The sequence below is a fragment of the Dothidotthia symphoricarpi genome, assembly GCF_010015815.1.
Source record: "Dothidotthia symphoricarpi CBS 119687 unplaced genomic scaffold P153scaffold_4, whole genome shotgun sequence".
NCBI classification, from domain to species: Eukaryota; Fungi; Ascomycota; class Dothideomycetes; order Pleosporales; family Dothidotthiaceae; genus Dothidotthia; species Dothidotthia symphoricarpi.
Window position 1 is genome coordinate 1,065,901 of NW_022985011.1, and position 25,387 is coordinate 1,091,287.

The 25,387-nt window shown below is 50.7% G+C and overlaps 13 protein-coding genes across 13 annotated transcripts; 8 read left to right on the top strand and 5 right to left on the bottom strand.

The window, feature by feature from the left end:
- Window positions 1–206: 206 nt before the first annotated feature.
- Window positions 207–1,709, top strand: P153DRAFT_364125 (uncharacterized protein). Its single transcript, XM_033667524.1, has one exon. The coding sequence runs from the start codon at window positions 467–469 to the stop codon at window positions 1,430–1,432; it is 966 nt and encodes a 321-aa protein (XP_033527251.1). The 5' UTR covers window positions 207–466; the 3' UTR covers window positions 1,433–1,709.
- Window positions 1,710–1,839: 130 nt separating this feature from the next.
- Window positions 1,840–3,299, top strand: P153DRAFT_393813 (uncharacterized protein; the record flags this gene model as incomplete). The annotated part of the gene is made up of 1 exon (XM_033671268.1): window positions 1,840–3,299. One exon carries the CDS (start codon window positions 1,840–1,842, stop codon window positions 3,247–3,249), a length of 1,410 nt encoding a protein of 469 aa, XP_033527252.1. The 3' UTR covers window positions 3,250–3,299.
- Window positions 3,300–4,342: 1,043 nt separating this feature from the next.
- Window positions 4,343–5,698, top strand: P153DRAFT_414785 (uncharacterized protein; the record flags this gene model as incomplete). Its single annotated transcript, XM_033672134.1, has 1 exon — window positions 4,343–5,698. The coding sequence occupies one exon, from the start codon at window positions 4,343–4,345 to the stop codon at window positions 5,696–5,698; it is 1,356 nt and encodes a 451-aa protein (XP_033527253.1).
- P153DRAFT_364126 (uncharacterized protein) lies at window positions 5,576–6,893 on the bottom strand (the record flags this gene model as incomplete). Its single annotated transcript, XM_033667525.1, has 1 exon — window positions 5,576–6,893. A coding segment is annotated over one exon (1,052 nt), but the record flags the coding sequence as incomplete, so codon positions are not given.
- Window positions 6,894–7,025: 132 nt separating this feature from the next.
- P153DRAFT_364127 (uncharacterized protein) lies at window positions 7,026–8,519 on the bottom strand. Its single transcript, XM_033667526.1, has 2 exons — window positions 7,108–8,519; window positions 7,026–7,051 (listed from the first exon to the last, which is right to left on the bottom strand). The coding sequence occupies exon 1, from the start codon at window positions 8,480–8,482 to the stop codon at window positions 7,253–7,255; it is 1,230 nt and encodes a 409-aa protein (XP_033527255.1). The 5' UTR covers window positions 8,483–8,519; the 3' UTR covers window positions 7,026–7,051; window positions 7,108–7,252.
- A 1,040-nt stretch (window positions 8,520–9,559) lies between these two features.
- Window positions 9,560–11,722, bottom strand: P153DRAFT_364129 (uncharacterized protein). Its single transcript, XM_033667527.1, has 2 exons — window positions 11,150–11,722; window positions 9,560–11,030 (listed from the first exon to the last, which is right to left on the bottom strand). The coding sequence occupies exons 1-2, from the start codon at window positions 11,274–11,276 to the stop codon at window positions 9,916–9,918; spliced, it is 1,242 nt and encodes a 413-aa protein (XP_033527256.1). The 5' UTR covers window positions 11,277–11,722; the 3' UTR covers window positions 9,560–9,915.
- P153DRAFT_175549 (uncharacterized protein) lies at window positions 11,313–12,390 on the bottom strand. Its single transcript, XM_033662334.1, has one exon. It carries the CDS (start codon window positions 12,123–12,125, stop codon window positions 11,577–11,579), a length of 549 nt encoding a protein of 182 aa, XP_033527257.1. The 5' UTR covers window positions 12,126–12,390; the 3' UTR covers window positions 11,313–11,576.
- Window positions 12,391–14,371, bottom strand: P153DRAFT_175543 (glycosyltransferase family 34 protein). Its single transcript, XM_033662333.1, has 3 exons — window positions 13,703–14,371; window positions 13,366–13,654; window positions 12,391–13,319 (listed from the first exon to the last, which is right to left on the bottom strand). The coding sequence occupies exons 1-3, from the start codon at window positions 14,091–14,093 to the stop codon at window positions 12,656–12,658; spliced, it is 1,344 nt and encodes a 447-aa protein (XP_033527258.1). The 5' UTR covers window positions 14,094–14,371; the 3' UTR covers window positions 12,391–12,655.
- Window positions 14,128–14,649, top strand: P153DRAFT_382493 (uncharacterized protein; the record flags this gene model as incomplete). The annotated part of the gene is made up of 1 exon (XM_033670154.1): window positions 14,128–14,649. The coding sequence occupies one exon, from the start codon at window positions 14,128–14,130 to the stop codon at window positions 14,647–14,649; it is 522 nt and encodes a 173-aa protein (XP_033527259.1).
- A 541-nt stretch (window positions 14,650–15,190) lies between these two features.
- P153DRAFT_175572 (uncharacterized protein) lies at window positions 15,191–15,716 on the top strand. The gene has a single exon (XM_033662335.1). The coding sequence runs from the start codon at window positions 15,292–15,294 to the stop codon at window positions 15,631–15,633; it is 342 nt and encodes a 113-aa protein (XP_033527260.1). The 5' UTR covers window positions 15,191–15,291; the 3' UTR covers window positions 15,634–15,716.
- On the top strand, window positions 15,493–19,123 carry P153DRAFT_309610 (uncharacterized protein). Its single transcript, XM_033664746.1, has 3 exons — window positions 15,493–16,462; window positions 16,622–17,014; window positions 17,165–19,123. Exons 1-3 carry the CDS (start codon window positions 15,800–15,802, stop codon window positions 18,905–18,907), a joined length of 2,799 nt encoding a protein of 932 aa, XP_033527261.1. The 5' UTR covers window positions 15,493–15,799; the 3' UTR covers window positions 18,908–19,123.
- Window positions 19,124–20,289: 1,166 nt separating this feature from the next.
- On the top strand, window positions 20,290–22,395 carry P153DRAFT_354320 (phosphate transporter HvPT2; the record flags this gene model as incomplete). Its single annotated transcript, XM_033666495.1, has 4 exons — window positions 20,290–20,585; window positions 20,635–20,771; window positions 20,826–21,590; window positions 21,644–22,395. 4 exons carry the CDS (start codon window positions 20,290–20,292, stop codon window positions 22,393–22,395), a joined length of 1,950 nt encoding a protein of 649 aa, XP_033527262.1.
- A 1,657-nt stretch (window positions 22,396–24,052) lies between these two features.
- On the top strand, window positions 24,053–25,286 carry P153DRAFT_364133 (uncharacterized protein). Its single transcript, XM_033667528.1, has 2 exons — window positions 24,053–24,623; window positions 24,678–25,286. The coding sequence occupies exons 1-2, from the start codon at window positions 24,443–24,445 to the stop codon at window positions 24,965–24,967; spliced, it is 471 nt and encodes a 156-aa protein (XP_033527263.1). The 5' UTR covers window positions 24,053–24,442; the 3' UTR covers window positions 24,968–25,286.
- The last annotated feature ends 101 nt before the right edge of the window (window positions 25,287–25,387 follow it).

Here is a 25,387-nt window from a genome sequence, read left to right on the forward strand (position 1 = left end):
CCTTGAGCTGACATCGTTAACGTGTTCTGTCAGGTGGTGTCGTAGAGTGAAGCTATTGCTTCGTATTGGAAAAGTTGTCGTACGAAATGTTTAAGCCAAGAGTCTTCAGGTGCCGTGAGTTTAGCTGATTGGCTACGCGGAAGCTGCACCTTCCGTCGGCTCCACTCTGGATTTCCAGCTGCTTGGTCAGTCACGACAAAGCATCACAACATTAGCAACCATCGCTCATCATGACTATTTCTTGGTTTAACATTTATAGCTCGCTCTCTGAACGTTCTCGAACTTCTATCTCTGTACGGTATAAAGCGCCGCTCTTCGATCGATGAGGACTTTCACATCCATCTTTTTCGCTGTCGTCGCAATAGTACTCGCTGTCTACAACAACGAATACATGTTGAGTTGCTTTACACAGCTATCAAAGCGCTTTACACCAACCACGACTACAATCTTCAATTCTACAGCAGAAATGTCGACAAACGGGATGTTCCGCGGCCTGCCTGTCATCCCCGCAGAGCCCTTGACGACATCCGCCCCCCGCAAGATCGCCAAGTCGTTCCTCGCAATCGAACAGTCCGAAGGCGCGGGCGCCAAAGTGCGCAGATCAGTTGGTACGCCCAAGCTGCGCAACTTCAGCCCCTTCCTGATGCTGGATCACTTCGCTATTCCACCCGGCGCGGGCTTCCCCGACCATCCCCACCGTGGCCAGGAGACCATCACATACCTCCTCTCCGGCGCCGTCGACCACGAAGATTTCGCCGGTAATGCGGGCACGATTGAAGCGGGGGATTTACAATTCATGACTGCCGGACGCGGTATTGTACACGCCGAGATGCCGCGCCAGAATAAGGATGGCTCGCCAAACGTGGGCATGCAGCTCTGGGTCGATCTGCCCAAGGAGCTCAAGTCGTGTGAGCCACGCTACCGAGACCTGCGCGCCAAGGAGATACCAGAGGTCACAGCTGAGGAGGGCAAGGTCCATGTCAAGATCATCAGCGGAAAAGCTTATGAGACCGAAAGTTTGAAGGAGCTTGCATACACACCAGTGTGGCTGCTTGACTTTACTATCCAACCTGGCGGCAAGGTCAAGCAGTCGCTACCCAAGGGCTGGAATGCTTTCGCTTACCTGCTCAACGGGACTACCATATTCTCATCCGACGGCGTGTCTCGACCCGTCGAACAATACCACGCCGTCGTATTCGATGCGGAGGGCGACAGCATTGAGGCGTCTGTCGAAGAGGGTGCCGGAAAGGAGGCACGATTCATACTAGTTGCCGGTATGCCTCTAGATCAGCCTATCGTACAGTACGGTCCATTCGTTGTGACGAGCAGAGACGAGGTCATGCAAGCCATGAAGGATTACCAGACACACTCGAACGGCTTCGAGAGAGCAAACAACTGGGAAAGTGAGATTGGGAAGAGCATGGTACATTGAGGAATGCTAGAGTATGTAATCCCTTCTTTTCTGTGTATATGTAGTTTCATAAGTTTTACGATTGTATGAAACTTTTCGAGCGCTTGGCCAAGAAGTCGAGTTTCTCACGGCGTTCCTCCTCGCACATTCCTCTTGCTTCACTAGCTATCTATGTTTGTGATCCACGTCGTGACTACTGCGGATGAGCGTCTGCACAAACTCGATTGGGAAGAGCTGATCCATCGTTGCTTCTTAACACTCATCTCGCCTGCTTGCAGTCAAGTCATTGCTGTCCATGGTTAGTCGTATCTTTGCGTAAGAACTAGAATATCCGCATTTCGATCCAGCTCCGTTGGAGCATCAACGTCGTTTGCTAGTCGATAACATCACTCGTTTTATTGCTACACAGCTACCCAACATCATTCAACATGATTAGCGAGACCACTTCACCAGGTCGCTCCGCCCATGCTACTAATACAAACCCATGCAAGACTATCGGAGCTGTGGAAAGTCCGGCAGGCTCTCAGGTTGGAAGGGAGAACCCTTTGTCCGAGAACACTAGTGACGAGGCCGGTGAGGAGAGTAGTAACGACCTTTCGTCTATCTCCCTTACTTCAACAGAACGATACTTTGGGCACATACCCTTCGAAGTGTTCAAAGAGAAAGTCTACGACGTATGTCTCTTATACTTTTCCGATCGGAAGCACGGCGGTCTTCGGATCAAACACATCAAAGGTGGAACCTCGAACCGTATCGCTGGCATCACCGTTCTTCCTTCAGAGTCTCTCAATCACGCTGGTACAGATGTGGTAAGGACGGCGCAATACTACATTGTGCGGGTTGGTCGTTATCCTCCCACCCACGATGAGGTGCACTACGATCTTGCTGCCCTCTGGTTTGCCGCAGAATACATCAACCTTCCCATTCCCATATTACAAACTGCATCGTTGTCCCTAGACAATCCTTTTGGCCGTCCGTACTCCATTCAAACGCAATTACCAGGCTTGAACGCGCACGAGGCATTCGATTACTTCAACATTTACCAACGAAAAGCCTTTTTACGACAACTTATGGACGTTCACACCAAGATACGAGCCTATACCAGTAAGAGTGCCGGATTGATCAATACTGACACTGTCATCGGTGCCGAAGATCTTACACGATTTGAAATCCCGCCAATTGAACAGAATTCCTCAACGATGTCAAGACTCCCCGCAACCTGGCCTCAAACCACTTTTGAATACATTATCGAGACATGCTCGCGCTGGAGCAGATTCCTACAAGAAGACGTCCTCGGAACCCAGACAGTGTGGGTACGGTTCACGAAAATCGCCATCCATCTGTACAAACTAGGCTTCATACCCGACACTGACGAGTTCCACTTATGCCACCTCGATCTCAAGCCACGCAACCTACTCGTTTACGTCCCAGATGCATACACGGTTCAAATCACAGGGGTTCTCGACTGGGATTCCGAGTACGTTTTCTTCTGCCCAAAGTTCATGGCTTACCAAGCACCATCCTGGAATTGGATCTCCACAGCCAGGCTGGCGGAGAAAGAAGTCATGGCCATTGTCAAACCAGACCACCCGGATCATGTGGCCTTGAAGAAAATGTTCGAAGGCACTGCTGGACCAGAGTGGCTGCGATATGCGTATGGCCGCGAGTACATGATTGCACGGCGCATGTTTCGCATTCTTCTGAGCGGAGTCTCGACGGATAAACAGTTCAAAAAGGCATACAATATTATTAGAGAGTGGAATAGCCTGCATCCTGAACTTGAGGTTGAGAACATATCTCTCAAGTCCCCCGGGGACACAGATTTCAGTATGGAGTGAGGTGGTTGGCAATCAATACGGGGATGTTGAGGATGGGAAGTGATGCATGGGTTCTGGTGTATTGAATGACGCATATTTAATGAAATTCCAGCGTGCAAGACAGCATTGAGGACTTGGTCTGCACTCAATTTTGGATTTGCATACTCTTCCATGCTTGACTTGGCATTACAGCAAGTTGATTGAACCGTCTATATCGCGTAGTCTAAGCTCTAAATGAAGTGAACCCTCTTACAGCAACCGGATCATTATGTATAATGCGGACTGTATACATGATAAAGCGGGGTTAGTCATGCGCTACATGATGTTAACCATAGACATCACCCTTGAACCTTCTCAAAGAAACGTGCGTTAAGTAGCAGACCTCACAGTGTGTCTATTACTGACATGCTTCTTCACTTCTTACCGTTGGTCTTCGAGGCAGGCTTGTTTTCCTTTCGCTTCTGCGCCTCAACCTCGCATTCATCACATACTTCCACGCTCAAGTGTATATTTTGATGCGGTATACAGAAGATTTGATGTTTGAAACACATCTTGTTCTTTTTCTTGGCCTCAGGTGCCCAGGCAATACGGCAGTTGCGCGCTATAGGGCAGTGGTGTTGAGTGCGGGTTGTGCACTTTGGCATTTTGCTGTTAGTCTTTTTCTAAGAGCTTTGTTTGCTGAAATGATGTTGTTGTCGATTGATGGACGTATGTGTAAAACCTACCGTGTAACGTTCTGGAGAAGCAAAGGTGTCGTAGAGTATCTTATATCTTGAAGACAATGGGGATGATCCCCATATCCGAAGGTCATTGTTCTGAACTCAAAGAAGTGTCTTTGTTTATATTAATGTCACACATTGAAAGCACTGTGAGACGTCGTGTACAGGTTCCTCGTCACTGGTAATGTTTGATTGTCCGTTTGCAGGAAAGCAAGGACTGAAAGGCATTGTGTAAACGAGCAAAGCGCTCAATGGCACAAATGTGACCCTTTTCTCCCGTTCTCGAATTCAGCAGTAGACGCTTGGACACAGACTCAACCTCTACCACTACCTCTACCCCTCCTGCTTCGAACTTTCACGTCGTACAGCCAGACCACCGGGGTCGTTGGATTGCAATGAGTTTTAGCGAACACGTTCGTCAGGTACCTGGGTTGAATGTCCATAATGCAACCGAACACAGGCCAAAGCAAGAAACAGTCCAAGCAGATGAGGACGACAAAAACGACGATAACCAGTCCACTAAATCTAGCGACTCGGCTTCTTCGACCTCCACAATTCGATACTCACAGGAACCCTGGAACACTTTTAAAGATAAAGTTACCCAATTAGCCACACAACTCTTTCCCGACGTCAAAGACATCGATATCGAGCGCTTGCCTGGCGGTAGTTCAAATCGTGTCGTCGGTATTAGCGTTGCACAGGCTAGTCATCATTATTCGTTTCTGAATCATGCGTATGACTTCATACGTACGATTTGTGGACATCCGGCAGTGACTCAGAAGATGAAGACTGACCGTTACATCCTCCGCATTCCACGATACGGTGATGAGCATATGGAGCGCGATATTGCCGTCTTAAAACTCATTGGCTGTCAGAAACAATACCCTGTCCCTAGGGTTATTCGGCATGATATGACGGAGGACAACGCACTCGGCGCTCCATACACACTGCAACATCGTATACCCGGCCAAACCCTCCATACAATCTTTGGACAACTCAATCATGAACAGCGAAAAGATCTGACGCGAAAAATTGTTAGACTGATGATGTTCCTGCAGACGATGCTGGTTTCTGCCTGCGCAGTCGTCACCGCCTACGAACCATTTGAACAAGGACACGCCTTTCGGATGGAGATATTAAGTATACCCACAGAGCATGACGAAGACGAGTCACCTACCGTTTTGCTCGCCAAACCACAAACAACCCTTGAATTCATCCTCGACGCCTGTCAGCGTTGGCAAGACTATGAAAAGTCATACTTGTGCAAGCCACGACCCTTTTGGGATGAGTTTATGGCGATGGCCAGAGAGATGCATAAGCGCGATCTCATCCCAGACACTGACAAGTTTCACTTCACTCACATGGATCTATACGCACGCAACATCCTCGTCAACGTGAAGGACGAGAATTCGATTGAGATCACAGGTGTCTTGGACTGGGATGACGCTTTGTACGCGCCAAAGTACGTGGCTTGTCGCGCGCCATTTTGGCTGTGGGAAGATGAAGAAGGCTTGGACGAGAATTGTGAGAATGAGGCTTTAAGAATTCCTGAAGAAACTGGGTCAAGGGAGTTGAAAGAGTTGTTTGAGCAAATCGTAGGCAGCGATTTTCTGCGGTATGCATATGGACCAGAATATATCCTGCTACGTCGCATGTTCGTCCAACTGCAGTATGGAGTCTCAGATAATGCGCATTCGAGAGAATGTAGGACTATACTCGAGGAGTGGAGCAGGTTACGCGACAAACATTAATTATGTTGAGCCTTTACAAAAGGGCCCTCTTGGTTTCACCAACATTGCGGACATGAAGGACAACTGAGTATGACAGAACACCGCCCAATGATACGCAAAACCGTTGCCACGTTTGTTCAGTCCACCTACCAATACCAGAACTGTTAGTGAGATCCATATGCAATCTGATGCACTGGTCCAGCAAGTCTTCGTTCAATATCATCCCAACTTGTCATTCCCCTCTTATCCTGAGTCCAGAGCGTACCCTCAACTCCACGATTCCACATCCAGTTGTCGCATAGAACCAGATCTTCATCGTCGCCATAGAAGCTCGTCGGTACGTCGACCTCCCATATCCTCACTTTGTCGTCGTCTTTCCAAGCTCTAGTACCCAGGGGCGTTCGATGATTAGAGTTGACGTCTACAAGTATGGCATCCAGACTATGTCCCTTATAGTACGAGAACAAGCGATCGATATCTGTTGCCTGTAGTTCCGGAGGCCGCAAAAAGACCAGGGTTCGTAAAGATGATATTGAAAAACAGAACTCCAGCGGCCCATCGTCCTTCATCTCCTGTGTGGTAATCGCGAGTCGCTTTAGATTAGGGGGTGGATATGGGAAGTAATCTGTGACATCAAAGCTGACGATAAGCTCTTCCAATTGTGGCATATGCAAGAATATGTTGTTCTCGCTGATGTGTGGCCTAATGCGCTCCACCTCGCTCGCGGGCGTATACACCGGTTGTAGATCCAATGCCAACCTCTTCAGCATGGGGCCTATGGTTTTGAACAGATTAATAACATGTGGTAATCGAATAGTATGTCCATCCCTATCTGATTTCAATGGAGATATGAAAGCAGATGTTATGTATCGTGGCATGTCTGCAAAGATCGTATCGTTGAGGCCAGCTTCGCCATACTTGAGTGCTTGAGAGGGATGGCCAACATTGAGGCCCAGCGTTCTTCGAAGGCGAGCATAGCTGGTGCTGTTGCTCAAATAAAGACAGTTCGTGTAAAGGTATCTTGAAGCAATAGGAGAGATATTATGCGACACAAGTGTGAGTGCACGCAGAGCCTTGGTAACGGGGTGAGACGGTGGATAAGCAATGGGTTGTTGGCCGTCGCGGGTTCCTACGAGCTGATCGAGAACAGTGAGGAAAAGCTCTAGGGGTAGTATCGAGAAGGCTTTCTGTAATCCCGCATCGGCTGACTGCATGGTGTTGCTTTGCCGAATACCAGCATTGGACGGAGTTGACAAAAGATCGAAAGTGGGGCTGCTCTTACGTCATGGTCTAGTATAATCTCCTCACTAATGAATTTTGTCCTGCACTCTCTCTTCACTTCGTGTTTTAGCTTGCTTACCACTCAAATTATCGGTCTGTTGCCAGAGGAACCCTTTTCGAAACGGATATATTCTAATCAATTCGCTCAGACTCAGTCAAATACACACACAATGAAGACAGAGATTACTACTTATACTTTTACCTAATATTCTAATGCCCCTGGAAGAATCTTCAGTTGTTACGCGCAGTCAACGAAATACAACTAATGTTGGTGTCTTCAAAGTACCAAAACTTTCACCGAAACTTGGCCAAATTATCCCCGGGGTGCAAAGTCTCCCACTTCGCAACCACGTCATACGCGTAACTCTGTTGCTCCTTGCCTTGCATACCATTTCTCAGAACGCGGAATACTCGTCTGGCAATAGCAGCCTCAGGCGAGAACGCGAAACGTATGTATTCCTCCGACGCCGTCTTGCAAAAAGCTTTTTTCAAAGGGACATCAACAGCGTTTGGAGGGTCGGTGTCGATGGTCTCACCGTCCTGGCCGTCCCATGCCCAGAAAGGAGCACGATACACCTCGAACTTTGGCGCGAAGTATGTCGAGCTCCAGCCTACGATACCAGTGATTTCAATAGATGATGAGTCTTTGACAACCGCAAGTATGTTTTTCGGGACCAATTCGCCGTGAACCAAGTGGAAGGTAAGATCCAGCCACCCATCAATGTTGAGCGACCGAGCGATTGCGATAAACTTGCGCCAAGTCTTTTCTTCGCTGCCAGTACAAGCGTCTGGTTCGATTTCGCGCCACCGGTCACACTGTTCTATGAGAAATTCTATTGGTATCTGTGGCAGTGCTGGTTCAGTAGCAGCCTTATTGGTTTTGTTAACCATTGGATGGACGTCTCGTAGAGATGGGATCGGAAACTTTTCCAGTTCAAATACAGAGGCTTTGGTAGTCGGAAAGTTGTCACTTTGAACCAGTCCGGCGCCGGGTGCAACAACAGCCGCCGTCATCTCAACGAGTTTCGTGATTTCCCTCACGGCAGATACCATTTGCTTCGGATTCAGATATTCCCACAGCTTTTCGAGCGAATATCCACGCAATCGATGCTGAATGACATAGGGCTGTCCGAGGGGATTGTTTGTGGTCAAATCAAATTTGAGTACCCTGGGTATCGGAAGTGCAAGGTGTGGCTCGATAGCATATAGATTGGCGATGCTGCGCTTCACATCAACCTTCTGCGAGTTGTGAGGAACAGGGGTTCGCACAACGTACGCATCCGAACCTATAATCGGCGGTGTTGGCCCGTTACTATAAGCCGTTTGGGGACCGTTAACCAGCCACACACCCGAATCTCGGGCTCGATATCTCGGCACTGTGAAAGCTAGAACTTTGTTGTGCGAGCCCCCAAGGTCTTCAAATTGCGGTCCAGCCTGATCGAAGACTTTTGAGACCAGTATCGCGATTCTATGTTGCAAGTCGCCTTCTGGTACCGAAATGTTGGTGGGCACATCAACCATCATTTCAGTTGGGGATGAGATGGTGGAACAGGATTCATTCCATAAACCTTCCTCAGGAACTATCCTTAGGGAACACGAAGGCATTCTGACTTAGTGACTTGAGTATCGGCTTGAGTTGAACTCGATGTCGAGTTTAGCTTCGATATGAATCTTGTTTTGGATTTTACCTCTCTCACAGAGGAGGTGGGATGGAAAACACAAAATTTATAAGTTCAACACAGTTATTAACCGTTCACAGGTTTGTTGTGTACTTGTGCTCATACAGCTTTCAAATACAGCGCATTGTTACAGCACGACGCTTCTTGCATCACACTTTCACCTTTTTACTTTGGTCTTGAGACAACTCCTATCTTTGAATCATTCATTCAAACAGCAGAAACCGAACAATCATATGAGCGATTGACAAAGAAATTGCAGGTAGAGTCAGCTAGTTCCGTACTTTCCAGGTCTCAATCGCCACAACAATGAGACTGACAACATTGCTAATGTTTGCTTGTTTACAACTGAATCAAGCAAGGACCGAAGCTATACAAGGTTGTTGTTGTCTTCCAGTAGTTTGGAGTCAAAGTCACTTCAAGTTACATCTACCAGCCGCCTTTTCTGGGCTTCAACATGAAACTCTCGAGCACCTAGAGAAGCTATCAAGTTCGACCTCAAGAGAAGTCAGGAGATCCTTTGGGTGTAGTTCGTGCTAACTGCGGATTACGCTCTCCGCTTCTTCAAGATAAGTAAACACCCTTTTCGAGAAGCGAGCACATACGCCTTGCGAGTATTGCGTCTTGAGTAAGAGCAAATTTCCTATACATCTCTGAAGCACAACTTACAAACAGGACCTTTTGGCTTTTGAGCTACTTCATTACCTGGTTCAAGTTCACATTTGCTTGGTCTTGTCCGCGCGCAATCGCGATGACCATGAGCAGCCATAGCGCCATGAACTCAGGCGCGATGGAAACAGTATTTCAGTCAATAATGCCAGTGATCTGGGCGTGTGTTTGACTTTGCACTTCGGCGAGCGAGTTGTATCCCATCAGAGCCCCGTGAATGGAGAGCATGGTTTATCACGCGGCAAAGACAAACATGCGGCAAGGTATGTAAGAATAAATTTTTGAGTACAATGGATGTTCGCTGTTACTCCCATGGAAACGATGAGCTCAATGTTAGGACTATTTGAACGGAGATGTCGACCCAAGTCGCATGGAGTCGTAACCATGACTCTGAAGCATACATGCTACATACCATTACCATAACACCAAATCAACGCCAGCAATCCCCATACCAGGACGAATCAACGCTATTAAACTGAAGGAATGAACGCCATAAATCAAGGACGATACCATCTGTCCAATTTGTGCTCTCCCGCATGGAACGATGCTGCCAGACCTCAAACCATATTTATAATTGCTCCCAGTCAAACCTCGATCATGCTCTGCATAGCCTCAGGCCTTTATTCCAGCACCTCCGCTCCACCTCAATTTCCTCAGCCCCAACCCACCCTTCAACTCCTTTCCACATCCCCCAGCTTCCTTCCCGACGCCTATAGCCTCTGCATGGCCAGCTTCCTTCCCAACAACATACCCCGCCGAGAAGCTTAATGCACTTAGAAGCACAAGCACACTCGCACTAACAACCCATGTGAGCAGCGTAGGACTGATCTCCTCGATAAGCGGGCCCGTACTCCTTGCTTTCTTGACAACACGGCGGTCTTTGCTGTTGCTGCGTGCAATGGCCTTACGCTTGGGTTTATCGGAGGAGGTAGAGAGTGGGGACGTGGATGAAGGGATACTGCTGCTTTCCTCCATTATGTCGCCGAGTGCAACAGATTCGGGGACGAGGCGGAGGGACGTGGGGTCCATGCGAGAGGAGGTGGTGGGCACGGTGCGCGGTTGACCAGGTTTTGGAAGGCCCCGAACTGCGGCGGCGGCGGAGAGGAGGGTAGATAGGCTGGCGCGGAGGGCTTCGTCTTGGTCTGTGTGGTGGTTGGGTGACAGTATGTTATACGGTGAGTGTTGGGGGTAGGAATGCTGTCGTGGGTGACTTGGTCGTGTTGCTGTTCTGCGGGGTGTATGAACTGTACCCGACTGTGATCGGATGGTAGGTTGGGTGTTCGGATGCGAGAACGCGTTTGGCCGTGGTTGGAAGCCTCGTCCGGATGATCTGGGGTAATTGACCGCCGTCGCATTCTCGTCATCTTCTTCATCTTCTCTTTCTGATGTCGTCTCTGACGAAGCGACTGAGTGTGGACCTCGAGGTGGGCGGTGAAGCTCATTTCGAAGTGGTGATGGAGCGATGGCCTCATTCGAGGACGTCATCACTCTATCAGACTCGCTCTCACTCTCGTCGTACTCTTCTTGGCTACTGGTCCCTCCTCCGGCGCCTGCTACTCTGAATCCCGTGCCAACTTGGAACGTGCCGCCCCCTTGTGATTGTCTTGGTCTATTGCGTCTGTGCATATTCGAGTCGTGCTGGACAGTAAGGCCAGTCGTGATGATCTCGTCAGCGACGGAAGAGAGGGATGATGAAGATGGTCCTGATCCAAGCTCAATCCATGACTCTGCAAGACAAGATATCATGTTAGCCTATGTACAGGATAATCGAAGATGCGAAAGGCTCGTTGCATGAAGACAATACAGGACGGAGACAGGTAGGAGTCGTATAGAGCGTATGACATACCCTCGGAGTGCTGCCTGGAGGGCGGAGATACAGACTGTGAAGGGGCCATGGCTTGGTTGTGTGAACGAGTTTCTTCACGATTTCCAGTCTGTCTAGCTGCTGCCCGTGGTGGAAGATGGTCATGCATGGTATCGTCTATCCGATGTAACAAAGAGACATACGACTCTTGCGAAATGTGTCTCCTGGGCTCACTGCTCACGCTCGTGTCATGCGTTGACCAGTGCTGGAAACGGACGCGCTGAAGTGGATATCCCAAGGCCCGTCCCGGTCTCACTCTTGATCCAGAAGTTGGTGTCTAAGTGGCTGGACCGGAAGGTAGAACGAGGGTGGGCTTTAGAACTCTAGCACAGCACAAGACCAAAGCTTGTAATCCTTCTCGCCCGCGGATGATCGCAAAGGCACTTGGAGATAAGATTAGGGTTTGAGCCTACGAGCTGACACGGTGCAAAGAGGCTGGCTTGGAGACGTCCGGCGCACGGCCACGTTGATGACGTCTAAGCGTTGATCGGGGTTGGAACGAACGCGGGGAGAAGATTGCGGGGAACGAATTGTAGGAGAGAAGATGAAGGAAAACACGAAGAAGAAGGGTTACAGATAATATTTTGATGGCAAGGCGAGGATAAAGGGTCCTTGTTCCTGGCCTCGTCATGAGCCTGGTCTGGTCACGTACACCAAGGGTGGTGGGTGCGCGCGGACGAATCAGAGCGCCCTCACCACGCTTCCCGCATCGAGGCCTGGGCTCACATGCTTGAAACCGAGACATAAGCATGTGTTCTCTGATCATCCTGATCATCCACTTCGAGCGTGATGTTCTTGAGACAAGGACGCTCAGCCTCTGGGTCCTACTGTGATTGATTAGGAACACCCACACCGTTTCAGTCATGGTAAATGCCTCCTCATTCATAGCATGCCCTTGAACCACGTCATCACAGTAGACATGGGACAAAGTAAGATGCACGAATCTCTTGACTATCATCCATGGTGCGCGTTGATATATGCACGTATCTAACCTTCAGCCCAACACCCGTAACATTCACCGTTCTTGAGCGGTGAATACACCCAGGCAACGCTATGTTTGCGGAAGAGCAGTTATGGACAGATGTTGCCCAACGTTACCATCAGCTGTCTAGTTGTCTAGCTGTGGATTACAGATGATACTAGATGGAGTGATAGCAAGCACAAGAGCACATCCAAAGCAGAACAAGAGGGTTGAAATGGTCAAAAACATCGTTACTGAAAAAGCCTAGACCCAAAGAACTCTGATAGAAGATGCGAAGGCGTTAAACGTGAAAGCCTGCAAGCTCAAAACCGTGGCCCTTCAAAACGGGCCGTCGAATGGTAGAAAGAACGATGCCAAACTATGTCAGGAAGATGTTGGTCAGCTCCAACGCGTACAATATCGTAGCAAACCCCTAAGCCATAGACAGCTCTCCATAAATACAAGTGTTGAAAAAAATCGTGCCAGTGGTGCTCGTACAGGTCGTGTTGATGAGGACTAATTAGAGATTAGGTCTTCTTTCCTTTCTCCTCCTTTTTGGTCCAGCTCTTGTAGTTTTCACTGAAGAAGTCCTTGAATTTCTCCCAAGGGTTTCGATTCAGGCGATTACTGAGCTGGCGGTAGTTGTACATCTCAGCCCAGCAATCGCGACCCCACGAGCAGCCCGCCATATTGACCACGAAGTCGCGATCCTTCTCCTGGTAGTGAATATTGGGATCGTTCTCCCCGCACGCACCGGGCGGAAAACTCATAATCTTGCGTTGTTGGATAAAAGCGACGTGGGGACGGATCCATGGCTGATTCTTGTACATGTATTCAAAAGAATCCTGTTCTTTGTGCTCCCACTCCATATGTTTTTGCTCGTACCCAACAGGGTCCCACCAAATGTCGAGTAGCCTGTCGGTCCACACACTTCGCCGAACCATGAACGAGCCCAAGTTGAACCCGCCGCAGTCTTGTGGCACCAGCATATTTATTGAGTCCAACCTGCCATCTCCGACTGGCGAGCGAGATTCGGGGTCCAGGTACTCGTCCGTTAGTGGGTGAGTGATGTTCAGTGGGTTGTAGCGATTGATGTCACGATACGTGATGTCTTCAAGGCGATTGAAGAGGTGACTTTGGAGGGAGTAGGATGTTTCCATGATGAACGTGTTCGTATCCAGCCACCAGAACCTAGCGCATGTCAGTCGTGTCAAATTAACTTCGATATTGTACATACCATTCAGCGTGCGGGTATTTGCGCATGGCATTTCGAATGGTGTCCACCTTTTCCCAACTCTCTCTCCATTCATGAGCGTAGCGTTTCTTGGTGCTCATATCGACAATTTCCAGGTCGTAACCCCATTTCTTCGTGTACTTCTTCTTGTTCTTGACGCTGTCCCGCTCGATGGCCCATTCGCGAGGACCTTTCCACTCCATAACACCGCCACCCTCGTTCGCAGCAAGGATAATGACAAATTTGTTGCCGCCGCCAAACAATGAGGATCGTCTGTACATCCGATGTAGCGCTGTGGCTGTTAGTTGACGATCATGAGAATCAAGATGAGGGTACTTACGTGTCACGTAGAAAACGATGACGCTGAGGACGACAAACAACACCACGCCCAGAGACTTCCTTAGACGCCAGAGATTCCGTCCAATGCGATTCAGCATCTGCATAAACTTGTTGCCCTGCTGCCGTCCACGACCTAGCTTCTCCTTCTCACCATAGCTAAATGGCAAGCTGGTCGAGATCTTTCGGAAGTGTTTCCCGAAGAAGCCTTGGTTTCTAGGGTTGAAGCTAGGGTGTCCTTTTATCTCAGCGCTCCTTGCCTGAGCTGAAGCCCAAGTAACATCGTTCAGCGGGCCGTTGTTGGCGTATGGGCTGGTGCGCCCGCTGGTCTCGTAGGGTGTGTTCAAGCCCGGACTTGACCATCCTCCCGGCTGCGGCGAGGATGATCCTGACATTTCGACAGCTGGCGTGCCGGGAATCGCGGGGAGGATGTCGCCCAGTGAACGGCCCGCAAGACCACTGGTTGTCCCGAGCCTGCTTCGCGACTCTGCGTTGTCTTGGATGTCAATGTGCAGATTCGGTTGGTGTGTCGCTGCTGACGAACGCCTTCGACGTTGGCCAGCAGAGGCGGAGAAGGAGGAGTGGGAAGCCAGCGTGACTTTTGCAACGTGTGGATACGAGCGGAATTGTCAAATGCCGCCCACGCGTATTTTTATCCGTGGTGCCGCCAATGCACACTCAGCGCAGATACCCCTGGTAGGTGTTCAGGGCTTGATGGTGGAGCACTGCAGACGCAAGGTGCGGGAAATGTTTAGGCCAGGTGGCTTCGGACTGAAGCTTCGAACGGTGCAGCGAGGCGGTCGCACGTTTGGCGGGAAGGAGGCGTCGAGGCTGCCGTGGAACGTCGAAGCTGATCAGAGCAGACGACGAGATAGATGTTGCTGCAGCACACAGGGAGAGAAGGCGGCAGGAAATGAACACACGCAGAAGATGAGATTACTCCCCATCTAGTTTATCTCCTTGGCGGTCGAACAGGAGTTGCTAAGGAGTACCTAAGGAGCGCGAATGAACGACCCTGACTAGCAGCATACCGCCTTCCCCACGGCTGAAGTGCTGCCATCGCGTTCACCGCACCATTTGCACCGCCGAGAGCAGAGTTGCTGTGTGCCCGTCCTCTGAGAAGACACGAGAGTCCCATGTGACGTTGCCATGCTGCATTTGTTTGTTCTGTGCTTCTCTTTGAATTACACCAAATCAAGCGTCGGTCCGAGACACAACTAAGGTCCCTCTCGTTTGAAGGCAGTGGCGGAGGTCGCCATCATGCTTTGGCTCCCGAACATGCACTAGGACCTTCATATATATGAACGTCTCCACTCTCCGATTCCATCTACATCGACTCGAGCTGTGAGGCTTCTCCATGTTCTAATTCTGTGTCTCAAGAGAGGGGCGCCACCCGAAAACAGCTAGATCGAGTACTGTCTTGGCACATGTCTGGCGCTTAGAGCCAGCGCGAATCTAGGATCTCACTGGCTCTCCGCGTCTCTCTCCGTCATTTAGCCTGGTACGACGTCCAGAGCGTCTCAAGTCTCGCGTCGTGCTGTACATTTCGGGTCCAGCGAATCTTGGGCGGTTATTGAGCCTCAACGCTGGAGGATGGCGTCCCACTACGCAGCAGATCTGCCGCTGGCAAGTCTTCGCCTCCAATCACTTCATTCTGTACCCAGCTCAGGCTTTCGCTCCAACCAACGTGACTGGCGGTATGAACGAATCACAGAACGAGACCGTGATCTGCGTGAGAAGCCATCCAGTCTGGTATATAGGCGGCAAAGCAATCGACTCTTCTCTAACGTTCCAGGATCGTGTGTCCGCGCGACAGCATTGCCTTTCTTCTCTTGTTGTCCTTGGTCTTTTCTTTCACCTACTCACTTGCTCCTTTACATCACTATCTATCGTCAATTCTTATTGCTTTGCCTATTGTCCACATCGCAACTATAACAACAATAATAACAACCTGTGTACTGTCTCGGCCTGGAGCCTGCGATAATTCCAGTTTGAAACCTGCTATTTGATTATTCCATATATTCCCTCTTTCGGTCATCACTCCACCTACCACCGGAAGGCTACCACCCTACAGCCACGAACAAACACACCACTATCAACGATGACAAACACAAATCCAACTGACGGCTTTGCTTATCGAGACGATCGAGAAGAGCACATACTGGTGCATTTCAATGAGGATTTCGCCGGAACGTCTGTCGCGCCAGACGCAACCCAAGAGATCAGGAAAATGGAGAGCGACACACAAAACACTGCCAGGACAGCGGCGTATAGGAAGTCACGCGGATCGCTTGTGTCACGACATATGAGCCGCAGGCGAGAACAACGGGAACGACAGACAAAGCTAGGTATCACTCTCGATACAAGCTTCACAAGGCACAAGGGAAAAGCGCCACATGAGGTATTCCCTGGGGATGGATTAAACAGCAAAAGACTATCCAGGAAGCCGACCTGGCTTACAAGATCCTCGATGAAATACAAAGGCCTGGGCATCACCAGAGGAACTCCTCAGCCCAACAATACACACCGACGCCATTCTAGTATCGATCACGATGAGCCTATGACGACAGATTCCTTACAGTCGGGTATTAAGCCATGGCAGGATATATCTCCCTGGGACCGACCCATTCCTATAGGTATCTCGATTCCCACAGACAGTGTATCCGATTTCAGCACGTACCGGACATCTCGTTTTCGAGCAGGAAGCGACGCCACCCTGGTCACTCCAAGTATCATAATAACTCCGGCTGCAGCGATGCAATCAGTCTGGTCCCCTGATACTCCATACTCAGAATCCGACTACACCCCGAGCATTTATTCTCGAAACACCCTCAACGGACGTGTCCTTAGTCCAAATGCGCCCCCTGTCCCCGCTCTTCCTGCTGGACTTTCGAACTTTGCAGGTTTCCAACCAAATCCGAAGGCGAATTCAGATGTAACAGAGCTGCCTAGGCATAGCAGGAACGACACTTTGGACTCTGCAGGGACTGCTTTCGAAGAAGATGACGACATGAAACGTAGAGAGCGCATAATGTCCACCAGTACCTTCTTTGAGGAAGACGTGACGCCTTTGCGTGAAAGGACTATCGAATCGACATTGAACGTCGAAACCCCAATGGTCCCTACACCACGACGGTCTCAGGGATGGTGGAATTTTATCACAACTCCGTTTGTCACAACTCCAAGGAGTGCTGTGTGGCCACAATACGGACGTGACGGCGACCGAACGCCAGATGTACCTACAGTACCTGCTCCCCATCTAACCACAACGTCTCCATCGACCTACATTTGGTCGGCCACTGAGAAGAGCCCATCTGTTCATGAGCAACCTTCCTCAGTCCTACCAGGGCTTCGTACTGAACCGACTACTTCTGGCGTTGGCCAGCACGAACAATCTCGGGGAACAGTTCAACCCGAAAACATTGCGAGCACTGTTCAACAATACAACGCGAACGGTGCGAAAGAGTTTTCAACAAACGCAAGCGTTGCTGTCATACCATCTCAGTCAAGTACTCCCCAAGCTATTACCTCACCATTTTCATCAATGTCAGCTACACCAGTTGTCGGCACAGCAGCTATCGGGACTATTCTGATGCCACGCCAAGTCGAAGAGCAACCCCGAGCGATCAATATCAACATTGAACTCCAAGACAGGCGACCCGACACGAACTTTCGACTGGCCGATGCTAACTCACCGGCAAACAACCAACACAGTCGCTCATCTTCGCCAGCTTCTCGATTGCAGGGTGTAGGTTCGTCCAGTACCCAATCACAAAGTCTACCTGTGTTTGCACCACCGCCGACATTTTCTCGAAAAGGCTCACACTTCAGCTATGATCACAGTGGCTCCAGCTCAGTGGCATCTTCTCCAGATCTCAAGAAAACAAAGAAGCATCGGAAAGTTTCCAACATGATGGGTCTATTTTCGTGCAATAAGCGGAAGCAACAGAGTAACACGGACGAAAAGAAAAAGAAGAAGCGAGGTTGGTGCTTCTGGTGTTGCGGCTGCTGTTTGGTCCTTGTGGTTCTTATGGCCGTCATCATCCCAGTTGTTGTCGTGTTTACGAAACACCACGATAAGACCCCTACTGGCACACAACCGGGCCAAGAAGTGGGTTCACAGTGGCTCAATTTGACGAACTATCCGGCTATACCCACTGGCATCTCGACCATATCTCAGCCCGAAGCAGTGGAAGAACAGAGTGGATGCGTTGCTCCTACCACTTTGTGGAGCTGTGCACTTCCAAAAGAACTCCAAGACTCTGTCAAACCCAACAAGCCGGATCAACCAAACTTCAAGATCGAAATTACGTTTGACAACAGCACCACAGCGACCCCATCATCGACACAGCTTGCGAAAAGAGTAGCGAATCCTGTATCAGCGAGCGCCTTTATCCGATCACGCATTCTGAACGTCCGTTCCGTGCCCTCGCCCTCTCCTGCACCTCCCAGCGATCAAGATATGAAATTCATAGGCGAGACCACGGATGGGAATAACGCACCGTACGAGGGTGAAGACACGCCTCTCTTTGTGACTTTCCAGGACCCCAGAAGCACCGCCTCTCGCCTCCTCAAGCGTGCTAGCAGCGATCCTACAAACATCACCAGCGTCATTCCCCCGCCACTGCTCAATTCCGATGGCACTGCTGCGCCCGCAAACCTGCTGCCCCTCCCTTTTGCACAGCCTCTTCGCTTGTATAATCGCGGATTGGATACGGAGCACTATGGCTTCTATACCTACTTTGACCGATCCATCTTCCTAAAATCAATCAACGACACCAATCGCGGCGGGAGTCCAGCAGATACTGACGGAGGAAGCAACTTCAACGCTGCGACCCTGCGATGCACATTCTCTGAGACACGGTTCTTGGTCCAGATTTGGACACGCAGTGCAGCCAGCAAGCCTTTGTTACAGAGTGCCACTCAGAACGCAACGGATGCGTACAAACGCCCTGGGACTTTCCCATACCCCGTCACAGTTACGATTGATCGCCATGGCGGAAATGCGGCGAAGAAGAACCTATATTGCTACAATGTGGAGACAGATGGCACCATCAAGAACAAAGCTTCGAAGCGGTTCTTTCAATTCGAGGACCGGGCGTTTGGCGGCAACCTTGTCAATGGTACACAGGGCCGTCAAGTCGTCACAGGACCCATTGACGGAGGATCTGGAGGGTGTGGTTGCCAATGGCAGAACTGGCTCAATTAGGAGCACTCTCAGCCAAAAAGCGTTTTCATTCAAGTACATTTCTTATGTTGTTGGTAGCATTTACATCCGGAGTTTGGCATAGCGTTGCATTTTCGACGACACGTCAGTGTTGTTCATGTCCTGATGTTTTCAGCAATGTGGTAAATCGTTGACCACTGGATGGGATCACGTACAAAACAGCATTACCTTAGACAACCATATATCTAATATCAACTACGATCGGTCAGCACCCAGATTTTGTTGAGCTTCCATGCAGGGCTCTCACTTAATAAACGTGCTCTTTCTCAGCCTGCTCGTTGGCTTTGCCTGTGTTTGAGCTTGCCGTGTTTGCAGCCGTGTGATTATTTCTATTGACAGAAACGCGGAGGCGAGCCAATACACATGTGCGGCACTCAACCCTGCATGGCCTGCGAAGGTCGCGTAGTTTGTCATTTCAACATTGATGTGGCGTTGTTGGTTGTCGGCAGGCGCCGCCATTGGGATTGGGCTCGGCTGCATCTAGATCCAAGACCCCACTCAAAACCACTCATCCACCCACGTTCTCAGTGATCGCATCTCATTGGCTACTGAAAACCTCGTTTTTCAAGAGCTTGTTGATGCCAGTCTGGACGGAAACGCGGCATTGCGTCGATGGTGGCGGGACATGTGGTCTGACAAGCACGGCAGATCTTTAGATTGATGCCATGCTTTCGGAGGCGTGAGCTTGGTGTGCTTGTCAGCGCCCTCATGGACTTGGCTATTGTGCAAATTCGACGTCTGGTTGAGACACGAGAAGACAGAATCTGGGGAACGGGGTGCCAGACTAGGATATAGATGGCTGCATTGGGGCAGGCAGATCGAAACGAGTCCAATCATACCATATTTCGGCCTCTTACTGCCGCTAAATGGAGCCATGATCAACATTGGCTGGCGCACGCGACCAGTTTCCTTTCCTGGACGGGCTAGAGGGAACGCTCTTACTTTGCGGATCCAGCGGTATGCAGATACCCTTGGCAGAAATTTCTTTACGAAGGAACATCCGGTACTTAAAGTCAAGAAGCATACGCTCTCAGTCCCTAGGTAGTCCGTCGAGCAGACACGTCGTCGTGTTCTCTCCCCACCGGGAATATCTTCCAGCTATTGCTATAATTTGTCATTGTTGTTTTCCAAAAACCGCTCGCAACCACTCGAAAGCACACGTGCGCGTGCTCCGCATTGCCATCTGCTGGGTTTACTTTTAACTCCGCCCACAGTCAACGTCATTGCCGCCGCTAGGCCTAGACACCGATTAAGAGAACGCTCAACAGTGGTCGCACCAAATTTTTCAACGGGCTGCTCGAAGCTACATAAGGCCAATTGGGCTCGCACAGTTTTAGCTGTCACAAACCGGGAACATTCGAAAGATGGCGAACGACCAGATCGCTATGCAGGAGCCCGATGTCAGGCGTGACATGAGCCAGAACGAGGAGAATGTATTCCACGCCCTCCTTCACCCGGACGATCTCTACGATGCACAGGGGACATACTGGGCCGACATGCCCTTCGTCCAGCGATGCAAGTTTGTGGCTGCTGTTGACGCGGCAGAAGCGAAAGAGGAGGCCAGCTTCTTTTGGCAGATGTTCAAGAAGAACCCGCTGAGTCCCATCAGCCATTACTTCAAGAATTGTGTGATTCCCGGCGCTGGTCTCGGTCTGGAAGGGTATGTGCATACCGTTCATCTAGAACGATCACCGTCTAATCTTGTATAGATATGTGTTGTTCTCAATCGGCAACGTCAGACCGCTTCTCCAGGCTTCCTTTGGGTCATGCTGGAAGACATTTCACATCTGCAACCAAACCTGGACAGAGGCCATTGACTACCTAGAGATTTGCGGTATCATTGTCGGTGAGTAGTGGCGTGGCTCCCCTTCAACTGCGCTGCAGTACTAATACGGTACAGGTCAAATCCTTGTAGGCATTATCGGTGACTGGCTGGGCCGTCGTCATGGTCTTATTCAAGATGCTATCATCATGTTCGTCGGGCTTTTGATGCTCACTGCCGCTTGGGGTGTCACCCAAAACGGCTGGGTCATCTGCTATGTCTGGGCTCTCTTCTTCTACGGCATAGGAGTTGGAGGCGAATATCCCATGACTGCGACAGCTGGTATGGAGAATGCCGTCGGTTCTGGAAAGGTATCGACCAAGGATGACCGACTTCACCGAGGCCGAAAAGTGACGAGTGCCTTTTTGATGCAAGGTTGGGGCCAGTTCTTCAACCAGGTCATTCTCATCGTCCTGCTTCTGATCTTCAACTCTGGATCGGCGCCGCCCTACTCGAAGAAGACTACTCAGTACACCTACCGCCTGTCGTTCGCAATCCCAGCTATCGGTACTGCGTGGCTCGTCTACTACCGTTTCTTCAAGATGAAGTCAGCGTCAAAGCAGCTCATGCTGTCGAAGAAGAAGGCCAATGTCACGGGATACGATATGGATTCCCTTAAGCTCACCTTCACTTACTTTGGACCACGTATCATCGCTACTGCTGGTGCATGGTTCGCGAACGATGTCTTCTTCTACGGCAACAAGCTCTTCCAGGCTGAATTCATCAAGGTCATTACGCCAGGTAGCACCTCAGTCATGACTGGATGGTTGTACAACCTGATCAACGTCGGTGTATCTCTTTGCGGCTACTATCTTGCCTCGCTTCTCATCGACAACAAGCTTTGTACGTTTGTATCCTTGAACCGAATTTTGGGCTGTTACTAACTATCGTTCCAGATGGCCGTAAGTGGATGATGATTGTCGGCTTCATGGCCGATTTCATTCTCTTCATCATCCCAGCTTTCAATTACGAGTACTTCACGAGGCCCGAGAACATCCACGCTTTCCAGGCCATGTACTTCCTGTCGTCATTCTTTAACCAGTTCGGACCCAACAGTGTTACCTTCTTGGTCGCTGCCGAGGTCTTTCCCACGCCTGTCCGAGCCACGGCTCACGGATTCTCTGCTGCCGCAGGTAAAGCCGGTGCCCTTCTCGCCTCGGTTCTTTACAACTACATCGACACCCAGACTAAGTTCTACTTCGTCCCATGGTTCGGCCTCATGGGTGCTCTTCTGACCTGGTTGTTCCTCCCGGATACGACTGGTCTCGACTTGAAGGAGCAGGAACGTCGCTGGGCATTTATCCGCGCTGGCAAGGAGCACGACTACCACGGTATCGCGATCCACTGGAAGCATCTGTCATGGTGGGAGCGCATGCGTGGACAGCACAAGTTCTACGACGCCAAGCTCGACTACCAGATGAAGATTGATGAGCTACGCGCAGACTGGGTCGAGCGCCAGCAACACAAGTTCTCTGAGAAGAACGGCTGGGAGGATATCGAAGCTGATGAGGAGGTCGGTGCCGATGTTCACAAGTACTTTGTGGAGACTACGCCCAGGCCAGGATCAGCGGGGAGAGTGAACCAGCAGTACAACGAGAAGAGCGAGACGGATAGCAGCCGTAGCGCTGATGTCGCGAAGACGCACTGAGCGGGAAGCACTGGGATTGGCGGGTGGAAAAAGCATTTCTAAGGGCGTTTACATGAGCGCAGGTATCAGGAATTAAGACGAAACGTCCATGAATGAATTACTATGACGAGCACTGTAACTTGTATCTTCCACTTAAACAAATGTGATGATGTTTGTTTACCCACGATAACATGACGATCATGGCGCATGCACACGGCACTGTATAATCGAACCGAACCAATCTCAGCCCTTATCTGCAGCATGGCGCAGAAACAGGCTGGTTTCGCAATGGGTGCACGACAGCCAGCGCTTTTCTTTGCATATCTGCGTGCATTTCCGACCCGAGACACGCCCGTGTTTCAGCGCCGTCATGGATCGGCACAGCACAGCATAGCATAGCACAACAAGTTTCGGAAGAAGAAACGAAATACCGCCGGATCGGCGTCGTGTGTGCAACGATGATTGCGCTGGAGAAGAAGAGGTGGGACGAGGCTGGTTGATGGATGTGGATGTGGGTTATTTCTTGCATCATCGTTGTGGGTTCTGCTGGCGGGGGGTTGTGGGGGACGGATTGTGGGACGGTGCGGTGAGTCAGTGCGGGTTATTGGTTATGTCATGGCATGGCACGGAATATGGCTTGTTGAATGATTGATTGATTGATACCCTTGTGTATATGTGAAGTATCGATACATAGGTTGCCTAGGAGCATAACAATACATAACCCAGCAGGATAGAAACAAGAACAGGTTCGTTGAGGCTTATTCTCTGCCCTGCGTTTTATTAGCAGCGCCACCAACGCGAAAGAAAGATTGCGGTGTGTGGATTGGATTGGGACTTCCGAACATGCCAAACTTTACCAACCACGCGATTTTTTTGCGCTCCCGGAATCCTCACACATCATCGAGGGCCTCAACAAAAAAACAAAACAAAACATAACATGTTAATCACAAGCAATCATCCAGCCCCCCCTTTGTCGCTCTTCCACGCGTCATCCCCATTAAACAACACCCAACTCATCCCATAACGTCACGCAAAGACGATCGGAAAATCGCAATCGCGCTGATCGGAATATGCGCACTATTCATAGACAGATACCGGTAATATGTAAAGATATGCAATCCCATCAAAAGAAAACCCCAGGCACAATAATTCCGCGACCTAGCCCAGCCGGCCGAGACCAGGGCGCGCGCAACGCAGAGTTTCCTTTCCTTTCCTTTCCTCGTTTCCTTTCCTTGGTTTGGTGGCGAGCAAAACGGACGGGGCTTCAGGTTGATATATTGGACTGGGGTGTGATTGGCGCGTGGCTTGCGTGGCTTTGTCTGACGATTGGTTTTACCCCTGCGTCGTCGACCGGGGGGGGGAGGAGTTTGGGGTTAGGTTAGGTTGGGTTGGGTTGGGGCTAGTGTATCTAGTGCCGGGAACGAGTGATGGTTGTTTGGATGGATGGGCAGATAGCATACCTGCGTGCGTGCGTGTGTGTACCTATGAGGTTTGTTTGTCCTGGGCAGGCAGGTAGTCGATCTACACGCGATTGAAGTGCATTGTACGACGACCTACGAACGATTGCGCACAGCAATGGGCGGTACATTACAAGCATACTGCCGTCCCAGCAGGGCATGTCCTCCGCAGCCGAAGTCGAGATAAGAAGGCGCCAGCGACCAGCGTCCAGCCCCCCCGCCCAGATTGCCGTTCCGTCGTCGTCAGTCGCAACGGTGGTGCGTTTTTTTCCTTGGCCAGATGCTTGTCGATTCCTTGTTCTGCCCATTCCCGAAACGGGGGTGACGCATCCCTGCTCTTTTCCTCGACAACTGGCAGAACCGCCGGTGCGCAACAACGCGCTGGCTGGCTGGCTGGTGCTGCGCTGTGCCAGGTCGTGCAGGCAATAAATAACTGGCCTTGTCCTGCCCACCCCGTGTTTCTTGCTTTCTCTCATCTCCAAAATATACCCATCTGCTGTTTTCTTACATCGAGTCTCTCGCTTGTTATCACTGCTATCTCGATTTTTTTGACCTTATCATCAACAACTAAACCAAACCAAACCAACCAACCACCCACCACTACCGCCAATATGCGTTTCGCCGTCTCCGTCGCTGCCTTCGCCGCCGCTGTCTCCGCCCAGTCCGTCCTGCCCATCACCCAGATCAGCGATGGCCAGATCCAAGCGCCCGTCACCACCATGATCCCCATCGTGTCGAGCGGATTCGCATCCGTGCCCGCGGCCGTGTCCTCAGCGGAGTCCATCGTGTCCAGTACGTAGCCGTCCACGCCTTCTCAACACTATCAGCATACTAACAGGAACCCAGGCTACATGACCGCCGTCCCCACACCCGCTCTGCCCACCTCGCTGGTCTCCTCCGTCATGTCGGGCGCCAGCTCCGCCGCCAGCTCCGCCGCCGCGGGTGTCAGCTCCGCTCTTGCCAGTGGCTCTGCCGCCGCGTCGTCCGTCGCTGCGTCCGCCAGCGGTGCTACCAGCGCTGCCGCATCGGGAGCCAGCAGCAGCACCGCCAGCGTGCCCGAGGCCACCGGCGCCGCGACCGCCAACATGGTGTCGTTCGGCACCTTTGCTGTTGCCATCGCCGCTATCTTCGCTTAAGTGCGTCGCATTGCGTTGTCTGCAATCTTGGCGTTTTTCTTTCTCACGGCCCCCTGCGACTTGCGATGAGTCGGGAGGGGGCCGCCTTGTAACGACAGCTGAAGTGGTAATGTCTGCATGTATTATGGGGGGTTTTGTACATGCTGGGTTTGGAATGATTGGATGGATGGATTGATGGAATGGATTGGAATGGATGATTGGGCGGACGATGCTCCGCTCCGCTGTTGGGCTAATGATGTGGGGGGTCCGTGAAAGTGCATTTTTATCGTGTATACCTACCTAGATGGCCGCTTTTCCAATGAATATATAAGCCTGCGAGGCTGCTGGAAGTTTATCTGCTTGTTGCGTTTTGATGTGCGTGGTGTGTTGAGGTCGAGGTGAGGTTGGTGTCGTTTGGGACTTTGCCACAGATGGTTGGTC